The sequence below is a fragment of the Pituophis catenifer genome, unplaced genomic scaffold, assembly GCF_029215685.1.
Source record: "Pituophis catenifer annectens isolate HBS135680 unplaced genomic scaffold, rPitCat1.0.hap2 SCAF_4, whole genome shotgun sequence".
NCBI lineage: Eukaryota > Metazoa > Chordata > Lepidosauria > Squamata > Colubridae > Pituophis > Pituophis catenifer.
In genome coordinates, this window is record NW_027256884.1 from 44,074,315 (window position 1) to 44,090,145 (window position 15,831).

Here is a 15,831-nt window from a genome sequence, read left to right on the forward strand (position 1 = left end):
AGCAAGGCAAATTCACTAACTGCTTCATGTTAGCATCAAGGAAGCTCCTTATCTTCAGGTGAAAAAGTATTTTGGGATAATTAACCTTTTCTTTCTTTGCTCTTCTCCATTTCAAAAATGTTCCATGTTTTTATTGTCTGTAATGATAAGTACTTCTTACTATCTCTTTTAAGATGACAGTTGTATAGTTGCTATCTTTACATCTCAGGGGTTTAAATACAGTATAACATCTCATATTTTGTAACTCACAAACTACTGTAATGTTCACGTTTCATATCACAGAAAACAGTAGCAGTATCAGGTTGTGAAATTAAGTTTCTAATTTGATTAATAAGCTTCCTGGGCTCAAGAGACAAGAAGACAATCAAATTCTGATTGCTTATGAAATATATTAGGATTTAATTTAAGGGGCAGTGGTGGAATTAAATGAGTGACCAAATGGGTGATTCTATCTTATTAAAAGGGAAATGGGGAAACTGTTTTATTTAGTTTAAGGACAAATAGGGCAGCAAAGAGGCCACTTATTTAGATAATAGATACTATTTCTATTTCCCTATGATTATATAGCAGAGTTTTTGATTCCACCCACTTTTCATTCTGGCTTCACCATTACTTCTAACATGCAAATATTGCTTCCTCATTTATCTTTCTCTTTGTTTGTTGTTTCACACTAGCTCACCATTCTACTGGAACATAATTGTAGTGCGGGAGTAACGAGAGGCACAAGCAAGCTAGTGACAACAGCTCTTTAATTCAGGGTGAGACTTCAGCAAAGAAACACAGGCAACAGCCCTCCTTATATACTTTTCAGAGGCAACCATAAACCAATCAGAATTCACTTCACATTTGAATTTCCCGCACAAAATAGATACATACATAACAATAATCTTGGCATGCTTAGATTAAGATATTTTATTTTGCAAAAATATTCATAAGTGTATGTTCAGTACTAGTGAATGTGCAAAAATTGAATTAACTTTTTTCTTAATGGGAGTCAATGTAGCAGAAGAAATCTCAACATATGAGCCACTGTTGCATTTTGAGGACAATATTAATTAGTTTAAATCATCAATTATTTATGGAAAAATGCATATGTATCAGAAAGTATGCATAAATATTTAGCTAAGTATGCCATGCTTCTTTCTGTTTTTCCTTTTTTTTTCTGCACAGTATCTACAGTTGAAAAAATAAAATAGGGAAGCTCAATATCAGATGTGTTCTATTCAAGCTACAGAAAAAAACACAAATAAAAAGGAAATATTATATTTCTGCAACCAAAGACCCTGAAGTTTCAGCCAATGATTCCAGTTTATATAAACAGAAATTAGACTGCAATTTTCAATCACGGTAGCATTTGTGATGAGGGCTCTTTCCAAAATGTATCCTTTGCATATGAGCATGTGATTATGAATCCATCAAATTAACCTTCTCATCTGAGAAGCTAAAATCTATTTAACAGTAATTGCACTAGTCTAGTTTAAAAGTTCTCATCACATCTTCACAATTGAAACTTAGTTGTTTATCTTGTGATATAGTCAGATAATAAAATATAACAATTTCTGAGAACTTAATGGCTGAATTAGAGAGTCAATTTGGTGTAGTGGTTAAGAAACCCAGAGACTATGAGTTATAAACCCACTTTGGACACAAAACCAGCTAGAAAATATTGGGGCATTCATTCTTTCTCAGCCCTAGATATTTAGCAGTATCATCTGAGTTGTATCAACTGCAGCAATGGTATCAGGTTAATGTGTGGGTAAAATGCAATCTATAATCCTTTGATCCATTTTTTTCAGGCCAAGGACACACTTGGCCTTTGGATAAAGCATGGAGGCATGCACTCCCAAAATAATTTTAATTTCTTTTTATAGATGCAACGAGTCTTTTGAAAGGAGGTTGTAATTAAAATGAATACAATTGGAGTTAAGTAGATGAACTGTTTTCAATCTATATATTGTTAAAAATATTTACATATCTTGTTAAAAATTGACAACACAGTGTAATAAGACAAGGGTTAGTTTGTGACTTATTTTTTCCCAATATTCTTCTACTTTGGTTGTCCAGATGCTTAATCACCTGTCATATATTCTGGAAAGTATCTTCAGCTTCTAACTTTTCTAACTTTCTCATCTTATAAATGTTATGTGGATACAAAGTAAAAGATTTCTCTTGATCCAACATTTTTATTTACCGAAGGATATAAAAATGTTTCACAATCATTTCATACCAATTTCACATCAAGTTAGTAAAAAAAACCAGATTATTGGGCTGATTCTAAATGTAATGTCTGTTATAATGTCTATTCTAGTATTCTATTAAATGTAATATTTATTATATTTTCCTGGTAATTGCTGTTATTACCATCACTTTCATAAAAAGAAATATAATCCTTTAATTTCTAGTCAGAATAAATATATCTAACATTTCTTTATATCTATGATTGGGATTTTTCAGTCTAACAAATGCCAAACTATCAGAATTTCTTCTATTCTTGAGTTAATATAAATGAATTGGATTTGGCAATATCTTTGAAATTAGTAATTCACAGTCTTGGATTTAAGAACTGCTTTACTGAATCAGCCTCAAAATCCATTTTTTTTTTTTTTATTCTCACATCGATTGTATCTTGGAAGTTCATTAAGTAAGACGTGATCCAATGTTTGATGAGAGTACTTTATTCTGTAATAAACTGTGACTAAGCAGTCATGGCTAAATCTCATGTCTAGAAGTGTTAGGTTATCTTTAAAAAAACTATTTGAGTAGAAGAAGGAAGAACTAATTTCCTTATTTATTCTTTATTTTCTTTATTTGCAAAATGCTGATGATGGTTATAAAAATATTTTACATTGTGTGCTTGGTTATTTGTTTCCAGCAAGAGCAACTTTTTTTTTCTTTCTTTCAAGATGATATATTACTTCTTATGAGAGAGAAAAAAAGAGAAATGCTTCTTTTAGTATAGTTCTTGATTTCATTAGGGTTTTTTTTTTAAAAAAAAAATTACATTAAAACCAATGTTTGTCTTCATTTAATAGTTTTGTCTTTATTTTTAAAAAATCTGCCCAATCAACATACGGTACTTTGTATTTTATTATTTAATGGTTAAGATACTCAGTTAACCTACTCAGTTAAATATTGATTGTTGTGTTCTACTCCAAAGAATAATAACTTGAAGTTAAATGGGACTTTTTATTTCAGGTGGAAAGGCTACAAATTGGGAAGGAGGGATTCGAGTGCCTGGCCTCCTCTACTGGCCTGACGTTCTTGAGCCTGGAAAACATATTTATGACCCAACAAGTAATATGGATATATTCCCTACCATAATTAAACTTGCTGGAGCATCACTGCCCAATGACCGGTATAGAACATAATTCCATTTGTTGCAGAAGAGGCAACTTAAAAACACATAGCTCTGGCAGTTCTGAAGGAATGATAAGTGTAGTCATTATTTATGGGGTAATGTAATAAGTGCCTTCTGCAGCAACTATAACTCAATCATTACTTGAAGAAATGGTATAATCTTCAAGTAATAGTTGAGTTGTAGTTGCTCCAGAATGGCCTTCATACTGTTTCTTGAATTTCTCCATAATTCTGAACAGTCATCTCTGCATATAGCCAGAATCCCCATTTTATTCTATTTGACTAAATCAGTCTCCTGTGTCTTGATCATGAAAGTGTCATAATAAATGCCTAACTACTACATCTCCCTGACCACCCGGATCTTCAAGGGTTAACTAACCACATATCCCATAATCCCTGTAACCACTCCTTACCTCTTAGCCCCTCCTCCTGGGTACAAAAGGTCCAACCACATGTTCCACAGTTGATTCCAGATGTATACCTGAAAGAGAAAGGTACAAGGTCAGTGACCTCCAGTACCAACAGATCAACAATAAAACTACAGAAAAGAATTGGAGTCTGTCTTTGAGTTATTGGGCTAGATCCAGTTTCTAACAAAATGGTAGCAGAGGTCGGTTGCCCATAACTCCAGACAATGACTGAACCCAACACCTACCCTGAAGAAGCAAACAGAGCACAGACCAGAGCTCTTACCAAGAAGATGGCTGAGAAGCTTGCAACCAAAGCCACAGCCATGGAGGAGACAGAAGCTGGAAGCGAACAGGACTCCAGCCTGGACTCACAATCAGATGAAGAGGGGCCATCCAAGGAAATCACCGCCCCGGAAGAAGAAACAGCACAAAAAATGAATAAATTCAAACTCTCCATCCTGAAACTGATGGAGGGAAACAGCGACAAAGAAAACCTCATCGCGGACCTTCAAAGCCTCTTCGAGCAACAAGAAGCAGCGATTGAGGCCCCAAAGACCACCGAGAAAGAAAAGCCAGCAAAAAAGGGTAAGCCACCCCAACCCGATGATCCTGAGCCGGCAGAATCCATTTCCGCGCCCCCTTCCCGGCGGCCATCTTGGGACGAGCACCAGCCAATGGGAAGCCAGGATTTGAATCCCTTGGCGCGAAAATGCCCGAACCCCGAAACAGACGAGGGGGGCTCAGAAAGTGACTACGAAGAGCCCAGCTCTGAAAGCGACCACGAAGAGATCGCAATAACAAAAAGAAAAACGCCTACCGATCTCGAATTGCAAAAGGCAATCGAGACCATCACCGCTGCCCTAGGCTCCGCTTTCGAGCCTCCTGCGGCACTCAATAAACCAAAGAAAAATCCTGGAGGGCACAAGAAGGCCAGGACAACCAACAGAGACCAGGCAACCGAGTCACAGCCTACAAAAAACACCGCGCGCGCCAACAACCGGCACAAAAGACCGCCCACCTGCAGGAAAAATCAACCGCAGAACTCGAACTCACCACCCGCTACACCGGCAACGCGAGGCCCGAGGCAGAAGAGAAGAACCGGCTACTCACCAACGCCACGACACCCATCGGGCCAGTCCACGCGACCAGGGACCAGCGACCACGAGGGAGGATCAGCCGCCGCCGCCGCCATTACCGCCGAGCCGCTGGGTGCAGGGAATCCTCGACCTACGACCTCCGCTGCTGCCGCGCCGCCGACCCGCGAAAGTCCTCGACTTGCGACCGCGTCGCCCCCTCACCTTCTGCCCTTCTTCGCCGGGGATCCGGCCATCCAGCAGTGGTGTCCACCTTCAGGAGGAATCTTCGGACCCACCGGGGGCGGGTCCAGCCTCCCACCGACAGGCCTAGGCCTAGGCCTGGGAGCTCCAGCAACAGGAACCTCACCCGATGGACTCCAGCACGGAATGAGCTTCGCGCATGCCCAGTACCTGCCTGTAATAAGAGAAGCAAGTTACATAGATCCAAGCAAGTACAGAATGGCCACAGACATCCCAAAGCCTTATTGTGAGTTTAATCACAACTTGGACCACGGACAGCTCCCCCCAGTAAGTAACCTTACTAACATTTCTGGGGCAAATTATGCCAATTTGCCAAAACTGCAGTTAGATGGGGGTAATATTATAGAATGGAGCCAACAATTAAGGGTTGCTCTCATGAGAGAGAATGCACTGTTCCTAGCTAACAAACCTCCCCAAAAGCCCTGGTCACTGGAAATTGACTGCATTCATCACAGGGCATTTTGCATCATGTTAACCTCCATTCCATCTGCTATGTATCCATCTATTGAGGACAATCTAACTGTTTATGATATTATGCAAAAACTATGTAACCTGTTTTATAGCCAAAGCAGAGCCACCACCACTAGACTATCTAGGGAGTTCCACTCCACCAAGCATAAGGCACGGGTCCCCATGAGTGAGCACATCTTAAAGATGAATGCTGCAAGGACAGAACTCATGCAGAGGGGGGAAATCATCACTGAAGAGAGCATGATAAGCATAATCATAAACTCTCTTGATAGCAGCTGGGACATCTTTATGACCCAACTAAATAGCCTCAGCTTGCAATACCTCACACTAGGCTCACTGACCAGTCAGCTCGTTGCAGAGGACACTCTGAGGAGGGAACGCCAACTAGCCAAAGGGGACCCTAGACCCACAAAGAGGGTGGATTTCCAGGATAGGGCCAGGGATACCTCAGAATGTTATTCTTGTGGATCGAGGAACCACTTAAAGAAGGATTGCCCCAGGAACCATAGGGATAGGGGACAGCACGACAGTAGAGGGGGAAGGTCACCTGAACGCAGGTACCCAAAGGAAAGGGGGCGAGGGTGGTCACCCAACCCCAGGAAACACCACGAGCGCAGAGACCACTCCAGGGAGAGTAGCTCTGGCTCCATGTACGGGATCAGGCACGATGACCCAAATGACAAACATAAGATAGAGAGAAACTCATGGCTTCTAGATTCAGGGGCCACAAGTCACACTACCTGTAACCCAGAGCTGCTAGACTCACTCACAGAAATAGACTCAGAAATAAAGGTGGCAAACCAAAGCAAGGTCAGAGTAGTGGGGAAAGGAAACGTGCACATCACACAGGTAGGGGACTTAAAAGAAGTACTGTACATACCAGAGATTCCCCACAATGTGCTAGCCATCACAAGGCTAACACGAGACACAAATATAGAAATAAAATTTAAAGATGGAAAGGCACACTTGATCAAGCAAGGGAAAGCGATAGGAAAGGTAACCATACACGAGGGACTTCCCTACTTCACACCCAACGCAAGGGAGGAAGAAGGCATTGATACCAGCACAAACCACAGGGTAGATAAGTATCCAGAAACAGAGGGGGTGCAGCAAGAGGCAGGATGTAGCCATGAGAAGACAAACAAGTCTGTATCTATCGGCAAGCCATTACATGATAACTGCGCCCACCTCCTCCACAGGAGACTGGGACACATAAGCTTCCCCATTGTAAAGAAAATGACGGAATGTACCGAGGGTCTCAAAGTAAAGAACTGCGAAAACTACTTGGAGTGTTCAGTTTGTAAGCGTTCTAAGATCAAGGTTAAGGCCATCCCCAGGGGATCCAAACGAACCACGGAATACCCCTTCCAATTGGTGCATATGGACTTGGTAGGGCCAATGAAACCCTCTGTAGGACATAGGAAGCGATTCTTCCTCACGATTGTAGATGACTACACCAGATACGGGTACGTCTACTCCCTCAGATACAAAAATGAAGTATTCCAAAGGTTTAAAGAATTCCACAGGAGAGTAGATATGCAACACAACATGAGAATAAGGCAGATAATGACTGATAGGGGCTCAGAGTTCATGGCCAAAGAATTCACAAGGTGGCTGAGGGAGCAGGGCATAGCGCATTACACCTCTTCACCTTTCTCCCCATTCCAAAATGGAGTCTCAGAGAGAAAAAACGGGGTGTTGCAAACCATGATGAGGTGCGCCCTGGAGGATGCTGGGATGGGGCAGCATTTCTGGTCAGAGGCATTACACTACGCCAATTACACCCTGAATAGACTGTGGTCAAGCTCTATCAATAAGACGCCATACGAGATGCTATACAACAGAAAGCCCAACATTGCTCACTTACACATATTTGGCGCCCCAGCTGATGTCCACATTCCCAGGCAGCTAAGAAGAAAGGGGGAGAAATTATCAAAAAGGTTAAGGTTCGTGGGTTACGAACCGGGCACAAAGGGCTACAGATTTGTCGACAACAATAACCGTTTTGTGGTTTCCAGATCAGCCAGTTTCCACGAAAACGCAAACTGGTCGAGGGTACACTCCAATGACATCCCAACCAATAGGGTCACGTTCGAGCATGACCAAGGGGAAAGGGAGGTCAGAGAGGTCACAGGGCACAAAGCCAACCATCGCAAGGCAAGCGTCAAAGGTTGGAAAGAAGGGCACCCCTCACTGAAGATAGATGACCTGACGGACAATGAGGCAGACAACATGCAGGAAACCGAGCCAACCCCCAGCAGGCCAGTCAGAGGAACCAGAAACAAGCTACCAAAGAAGTTAGAGGACTACGTCATGACCATCCACGACACCCATTTCACGCCCAGCTCATATGAAGACATCCTCGGGCTCCCCCAGGAAGAAAAAGAAAAATGGATGTCTGCCATGGAGAAGGAGATGGAAAGCCTAAGGAATCTCCAGGTATACTCACCTGCCCAAGTTCCAAAGGACAAAAAACCAATAGGAACCAAATGGGTGTTCAGGGTTAAGACATTAGAGGACAACAAGGTCCTATACAAGGCAAGACTAGTCGCGCAGGGTTTCGCCCAAAGATACCCCGAAGACTATACAGACACCTACTCGCCAACCGTCAGGGCGGAAAGCGTCAAAAGCGCCCTGGTGGTGGCCACCATCCTGGGCTTGGAGGTCTTCCAGTTCGACGTACAAACAGCGTACTTACACGCCGAGCTGGATAAAGAAATATACGTCAAAGCGCCGCCTGGGTACAACAAAGGCGAGGACCAAACCTGGCTGCTGAACAAAAGCCTGTACGGGCTCAAGCAGTCAGGCAAAAGGTGGTATGACTGCCTGGCCAAGGCACTCAGATCCATGGGCTTCGAGGCCACCTCAGCCGACAAATGCTTCTTTACGAGGAGAGAAAACAACACATTTGAGGGTGTGCTCGTTTACGTGGACGACATCTTGTACATCAGCAAACACAAGGACAGATGTGACAAGTTCGCCACTGACCTGGGTAGCCACTTCTCCCTAAAGTCACTTGGAAAGATTGACAGATACCTAGGGGTCCAAGTGATGAAAACCAACAAGGGCTTCCGCCTCTCCCAGAGAGAAAAGATCATCGAGCTGCTGTCCAAATGCAACATGTCCGAAGCAAAACCCAGCGAGACCCCCATGCAGCCTGAGTTCCTGAAGACCATGTATGAGGAATCTGAACCTTTCACAGACAACAAATTGTATAGATCAACGATAGGGTCACTGCTGTACATATCCAACTGGACCAGGCCCGACATCGCCTTAGCCGTCAATCTACTGTCCAGGCATGTAAGCAAGCCCACGTTAACACACTGGAACGCCATAAAAAGACTACTCAGATACCTAAAATTCAGTGCGGATGCCCTACTCTGCCTAGAACCAGAAACATCCGAGAAACCAAAGCTAACCTGCTATGCTGACGCTGACTGGGCTGGGGACATAGGGTGCAGAAAAAGCACCTCTGGCTACGTGCTACTACTCAACAATTGCCCCATCCATTGGTACACTGGAAAGCAAAAACTGGTGGCCACATCAACTACGGAAGCAGAATTTGTCTGCCTATCAAAGGCCGCAAACAATTTAGTATGGTTCGATGACCTGCTCTGCGACATCTGGGCTGAACCCTCATATCCAATAGTTATCCACAAAGACAACAAAGCAGCAATAGAGATCTCTAGGGCCGATGCCATAGGTCAGCGTTCTAGGCACATTGACATTAAATACAAACACGTCAGGCAGTTTTCAGAGATAGGCTTCATTAGAGCAGTACACTGTGACACAGAGGAGCAAACAGCAGATATTCTCACTAAACCCCTACCACATAAACAACATGCTTACCTAATGTCAAAAATGCGTGTTTGCTTGTAATTCATGCCTGTACTTGTGTATTTCCTGTATGTATGCAAACATTGCCCCAGGTACCCAGTTAGGCATTTAGAGGGGGTTTTGTCATAATAAATGCCTAACTACTACATCTCCCTGACCACCCGGATCTTCAAGGGTTAACTAACCACATATCCCATAATCCCTGTAACCACTCCTTACCTCTTAGCCCCTCCTCCTGGGTACAAAAGGTCCAACCACATGTTCCACAGTTGATTCCAGATGTATACCTGAAAGAGAAAGGTACAAGGTCAGTGACCTCCAGTACCAACAGATCAACAATAAAACTACAGAAAAGAATTGGAGTCTGTCTTTGAGTTATTGGGCTAGATCCAGTTTCTAACAGAAAGTATCATGAAAGAAGCAAACATACATAAGAAATGAATATTTTTGATTCATGAAAGAGATTATTTTCTCATGTAAAGGAACTGTCTGCACATTGACCACTAAAAAGCATGCAGCAGATACATTTTAGTTTCCACATTAATATTTGAACTATATTGCAGGCATTCACTCGGAGCCTCCCCAAGCCATGTCTGATGAGAAACAAAAGGCAGGTTTTCCATCCTTAATTCCATAGATAAGCATCTCAATCCTACTTCAACATTGATCCTTCATCATACAATACACTTGTTTGATATTTTCAAAACGTTTTTTTCCATGAAAAACTGCAATGGATTTATTAATTATCAACATTTTTGCCTATTGTTTTACTTTGCCTAAAACAAGAACAGTACTACTTACAAATACTCTATGTATATGCTTTAAGTCAATATCAATTTTAGCAACATTTTTTGCGGAGGGAGAGGGAGAAAGAGAGGGAGAGGTTGGGTGGTCACATAATATATGGAATTAACTGCCAGAGATATATACAGTGCTTGTGTTCTATTTATCAAAAAATGGAAATGCTTAACTCGACCAAAAATTTTTTGTTTTTGGTCGAACCATTTATGGTTTCTACTGATTCTGATTTATTGTTTTTTTCAGAATTATTGATGGACATGATTTAATGCCCTTGCTTCAAGGCAATGCTCTCCAATCTGAGCATGAATTTCTCTTTCATTACTGTAATGCATATTTAAATGCAGTTCGGTGGCATCCAAGAAACAGTAAGTAAAATTGTCTGTTTCAATTTAAATATTTTATATAATTTTTATTGCAGTTTGAAATGCTTGGGGGAAGAGCTTTGGACTCAGGACATGGAAAAATTATTATTGTAACTCTTGATCTTGGGAGCAGGAACAAAGCAAAGAAACTGTTCTATATAATATAGTTTAATGCAAGACAACAAAGGTTTACATTCTCACAGTATTACATTCATGGAATTATAATACAATATATGTTAAAACTTTAATCTCTTATATTATTAGGGATACATTTTCAAATATAAATATATGGACAATACAAGGTAATCTATATATCTTGTTCCATTTTGTAGTTTCCCAAAAGTTTTCTACTTTTGACTATTTTGTTTAACTATATATAATGGATTTTTTTTTCAATCAGAGCATTATGTGCAATAGGAAAATAAAGTAGAAAGGAACCAGTAAATTGGCAGTAAATTGGTAAATTTTTCTAGATTAATATATTAATGAATGAATACAAATTAAATAATCAAAACTTTTCTGAAAATTAGTAAATTTTTCTCCCTCCCTCCCCAAATCAGTACAGGTAGTCCTCAACTTACAACCACAATTGAGTCCAAAATTTCCATTGTTAAATAGGACAGCTGTGAAGTGAATTTTTTTTGCCTTTTACAACCTTTTTTATCACAGTTGTTAAATGATTCACAGCAGTTTAGTAACACTTTTGTTACGTTAAACTGACTTCCCCATTGATTTTGCTTGTGAGAAGGTTACAAAAGGTGATTATATGATTCCGGGACACTGCAACCATCATAATTACATGCAAGTTGCCAATCATACAAATTTTAATCATGTGACCAAATTTTGATCATGTGGCTGCTGCAACTGTAATAATTGTGAAAAACGGTCATAAGCCACATTTTCAGTGCTGTTGTAACTTCAAACAGTCACTAAACGAATGGTTGTTGAGGGCCACCTGTAAAATAAACTTTTCTCTCTTCCACCACTGTTCTGCTAGTTCAATTCCATAAGAGCCGAGGTGGCACAGTGGTTAGAGTGCATCACTGCAGGCTACTTCAGCTGACTGCTAGCTGCAGTTCGGCTGTTCATATCTCACCAGCTCAAGGTTGATTCAGCCTTTCATCCTTCCGAAGTCGGTAAAATGAGGACCCAGATTGTTGGGCGCAATATGCTGACTCTGTAAACTGCTTAGAGAAGGCTCTAAAAGCACTATGAAGTGGTATATCAGTCTAAGTGCTATTTCTATTGCTATCAATAGTCATGATTTTTTAAAGATTATGATAAATAGGCTACTTTAATTAGCTATTATTCAGTATGTGAAACATTAACACTGGAGTTTAAATCAGATATAAATAGATTTAACTGGAATTGGCATTTCAGAGTTCAAGATCAGTTCCATCTCATTGTTATTTGATTAAATAAAATTATCATGTTTCAGTATTATTCTATTATTTCATTTTGTTGCATTGCCTAGCATTCATGAAGATTTGGTAACACATCATCGTCACTGATCAAAGTGCTGAAGACTTTCCCAACTAGAGGCAGATAGTAAATGGGATACATTTAACTATACTATGGCACATACAATGAAGGAAAAGCTACTGATTAACCTTTATGTAGTTCCCAGAAAATGGGCAATGAATTACAACTTTATTCCAAAATAAGCTCTATTGTGATCAACTTTATTTCCATCATTTTAATGCTGCTTCTACCCTTCTACAGAAATACTAACTCTGCCCTTCAACTTGATTATTCTGCAATTTATTTATTTATTGGTTTGATTTATATGCCGCCCTTCTCCGGAGATTCAGGGCGGCTTACAATGCGTTAAGCAATAGCCTTCATACTTTTGTATGAATTTATTGAAGTATGCAAAATTGCAGTTTTGTTGTCCAGTCCATTAGATACCTCTTTTTTTTCAAATAATGTTATTAGGGATTAAAGTTAAAAAGAATAACAGTATAACCTTTTTCAAACTCCATCAGATTTCCTAAGGCTTAAAGATCATTTCTTAACATGAGAACATTGACTATAATCCCTAGAAATTCATTGTTTTATTGTAAAGAATAATTGAATGGTATTAGCCTAAGAATTTTACAGAACATTAGAAATCATACATGCACACACACTATTGTCCACAAGCCTGCAGAATAATTTTGGATGAAGATCTTAAATGAGACATAACATGCCACCTTTCACCCTAGAAGTTTCCAACAAATAAATATGAATAGAAAAGTGTTTATCCGTACTTTCTTTTAAGCATGGTAGCATCACAAACGTCTATGGAGATTCTCAATCCAGGTCATGGCTGTCCCAAAGGTGCTTTTCAAAAGGCAATTGGACTTTCTTGAGCATGATAAGTTGAAAATTAAACAACCAAACAGCAGTCATAAAAGCAAGAGGCTTAGTAAGAATTAGTGTATGAGAATAATAAAAACAATAAATGCAGAAGATAGCATATATAATAACACTTAAAAGTCAGGAAACAAAGTTGCTTTTAGCTGGTAGCTAGAAAGTAACAACATAGAAAAGAGTTTGTGTCCAGAAAACTACACAGGTAGATGTGCAATATACAGTAAAGAATTCTGTCAGTAAGCATTACATCTAAAGACCCTCTGAGTAGAGCTTAATGAAGGCTTATGAAGGAAACAACTCATTAGCCATGCTGCATGAAGCTACAAGTGTTTCAGTTGAACAATGCCTGCAGATCACAGGCTCCACAAATTGAGCTATCCCTTTCATTCTGAGAATGTGTTTTCTCGGGTATGACTGAGGGATGCTGACAAACTGGGGTGTTTCTAAAGGAGAGTAAATAGTATGATACAAAGTCTTGGAGGCAATGGCTGGGGTCACTGGGTATGTTCATCTTGGAGGAAAAAAATACTCAGAAATTAGGGATTCCTATGCTGGGAAGTGAATTGAACAGGACTGTCTCCAACGTCTGTTCCAACCTTTTGATTCTATGACTCAGTGACTGGGCTATCACTTACTCTTGTACCCTTTTTTATTTATACTGTATATGACATCCCTTTTTCCTCCTTCTCCTCCTTTCCTTCATATGAAAATCATACAAGAGAAGTAGTTGTCTTTAAATGCTGCTGTCTGCTCACTCTAGTCATTCAATCCAGAATGGAACACACACAATTTTCTCTCTTTCCATAGATATATACATGAAAAGATACATAAACACACACACAATATTTAACACACACACACAAACACACACACACAGTCAACACATATGCACCCTCCTTGATTAGTCCATGAGATGAAATTGCACTCCCCCAACATGATATGTAAATTAGAGTCATTTGAAAAATAAAATAAAATAATGAAATGAAACAAAAGAAGACAGTGCCTTTCAAATATCATTTTGACTTTAGTGGGGTATTTGTTGAAATATCATAATGTTCTTTCTTTAGCCTTAGTGGAAAAGTTCTCTTTCTTAGCTATCTTGCAGTTTTTTTAAAGTGTTGGGCAACAACATCTCAGCAGACTTTCTTTTCTAAATATAATTTTATTAAAACTTTTTAAAAAGAAGATAAAAATGAATTGAAATTAATATAAAGCAAGAAAAAGAAGAAAAAAGATCAAAGAAAGAGTTAAGAGTACAAAAGTATCAGTTCTCATAAAAAAAAATAACAGAAGGCTGTTCACATACAAAAAGTTGAATGTACTTTTTCTGTTGATGCCAATTGACTTTTTCTTACATTGTGCAGCCATATGTTGGCCAGATCCTATCCTTGATCTTTTTATGCTATTTTGTTCAGGAAGCCTAGGCGAGGATTCAAACATTGTTCTTGTCTCTTTCATGTGGCTTGTCTCCAGGGACAGCTTGATTGATTGATCTCTTGACCAGTCCTGATCTTCATAAATACCTTTTAGGTCTTGGCACAATAGAAGAACATTTATAAAGAGTATTCACAAAGTATCCAAAGGTTCCCTATGTAGCTTATCTCTCTCTTGCACATTACAGTGCATAAAGAAAAGGTACTTCTTCTGCTCTTTTCCTCTGATATGTGAGCGATGTTATCGGCATAGTATGAGCATTTCAACCAGTATCTCAGTGACAGTTCTGGTCATCTGCCTTTCCAGTTTTTTTTCTCCCATTCTTCCAAAATATACACCTGGGGATGTAAAATGCCATTGGCAAATTATTATTTTTTAAAATCACAAAGTGAATTAGGGATATTTGCAAACAGGTAATCTCTGCAAAGATGTTGAATATAAATCACTTTGTGTTGATGTGACACTAAATATACAGTTGCTAGAAACTGCTAAATCCTCAATTTTTCTAAGAATTGAGTCAGGTCAGTGGTGGGTTGATCCCGGTTCTGTCTGGTTCTTGCAAACTCGTAGTAAAAGTGGCGGGAGGCTCTGTCCCCTGGCCAGATGTCATAATGGACGATCTATGCATGTGTAAAAGCTTCTGCGCATGCGCATAAGCTCCCGTTGCAAACTGGTAGTAAAGGTAAGTAGAACCCACCCCTGAGTCAGATCCTTACATTAATTTGTTCTTTTGATCATCTCATTTCTAAATAATTCTGCATTATGATATTACTCATCAGTGAACAGAAACATTATGTTAGCGACAGTGAAAAAGGGGCTATTCAGCTGCTTTGTGTTCAGTGCTTTTGTTTTATTATAAGACATACATTTAATGGTTGCTGGGGCATTACTGGTGTTGACATTTGGAAGGCACCAGGTTGCAAGATCTGATTATAGACCTAAAACAGACAAACATTAAACCTCATTTTGATTTTATACCTAATCAATTATTATATATTTATATCATTTGGAATATTCTGCTAAAAGTGCTATTTCAGCTGTTACCAATACGTTCTGATAAAATAATAACATTAGTGGTGATACAAAGAATAACTCAGAGAGACAATAAAAAGGGAAATAAAATTTTAAAATAATCAATAACTAAGCTATGAAAATGCCTAAAAGAATAAAATCTACTTCACTTGCAAATCAGTTTAGAAGAAAAATATCTTTACCTAAGACAGGGACAGACAATAGAGATGGAATTAACTTGGGAGAAGCTTCTACAAAGATCTTTCTCATGTTGCTGCCAAATAGGCCAGAACAAAGATAACTATCTCTCCAAAAGCTCTTATACTATTTCATATAACCTAGCCACATGTTGAATGGCATATAACAATACCTTGAAGTAAGACTAAAACTCTACCTTCAGCCTGTGAAGTTCTCCTAAGAAACAAACTGTTTCCAGTAATTAGCCTTAGTTAATGG

At 39.5% G+C, this 15,831-nt stretch overlaps 1 protein-coding gene across 1 annotated transcript in view; it reads left to right on the plus strand.

The window, feature by feature from the left end:
• The window catches only part of STS (steroid sulfatase), a 153,820-nt gene that overhangs the window by 102,533 nt on the left and 35,456 nt on the right, over nt 1-15,831 (plus strand). The window contains exons 8-9 of the mRNA XM_070943449.1: nt 3,196-3,355; nt 10,457-10,578. Coding sequence (XP_070799550.1) covers nt 3,196-3,355; nt 10,457-10,578 — 282 coding nt within the window. The remainder of the gene's footprint in view (nt 1-3,195; nt 3,356-10,456; nt 10,579-15,831) is intronic.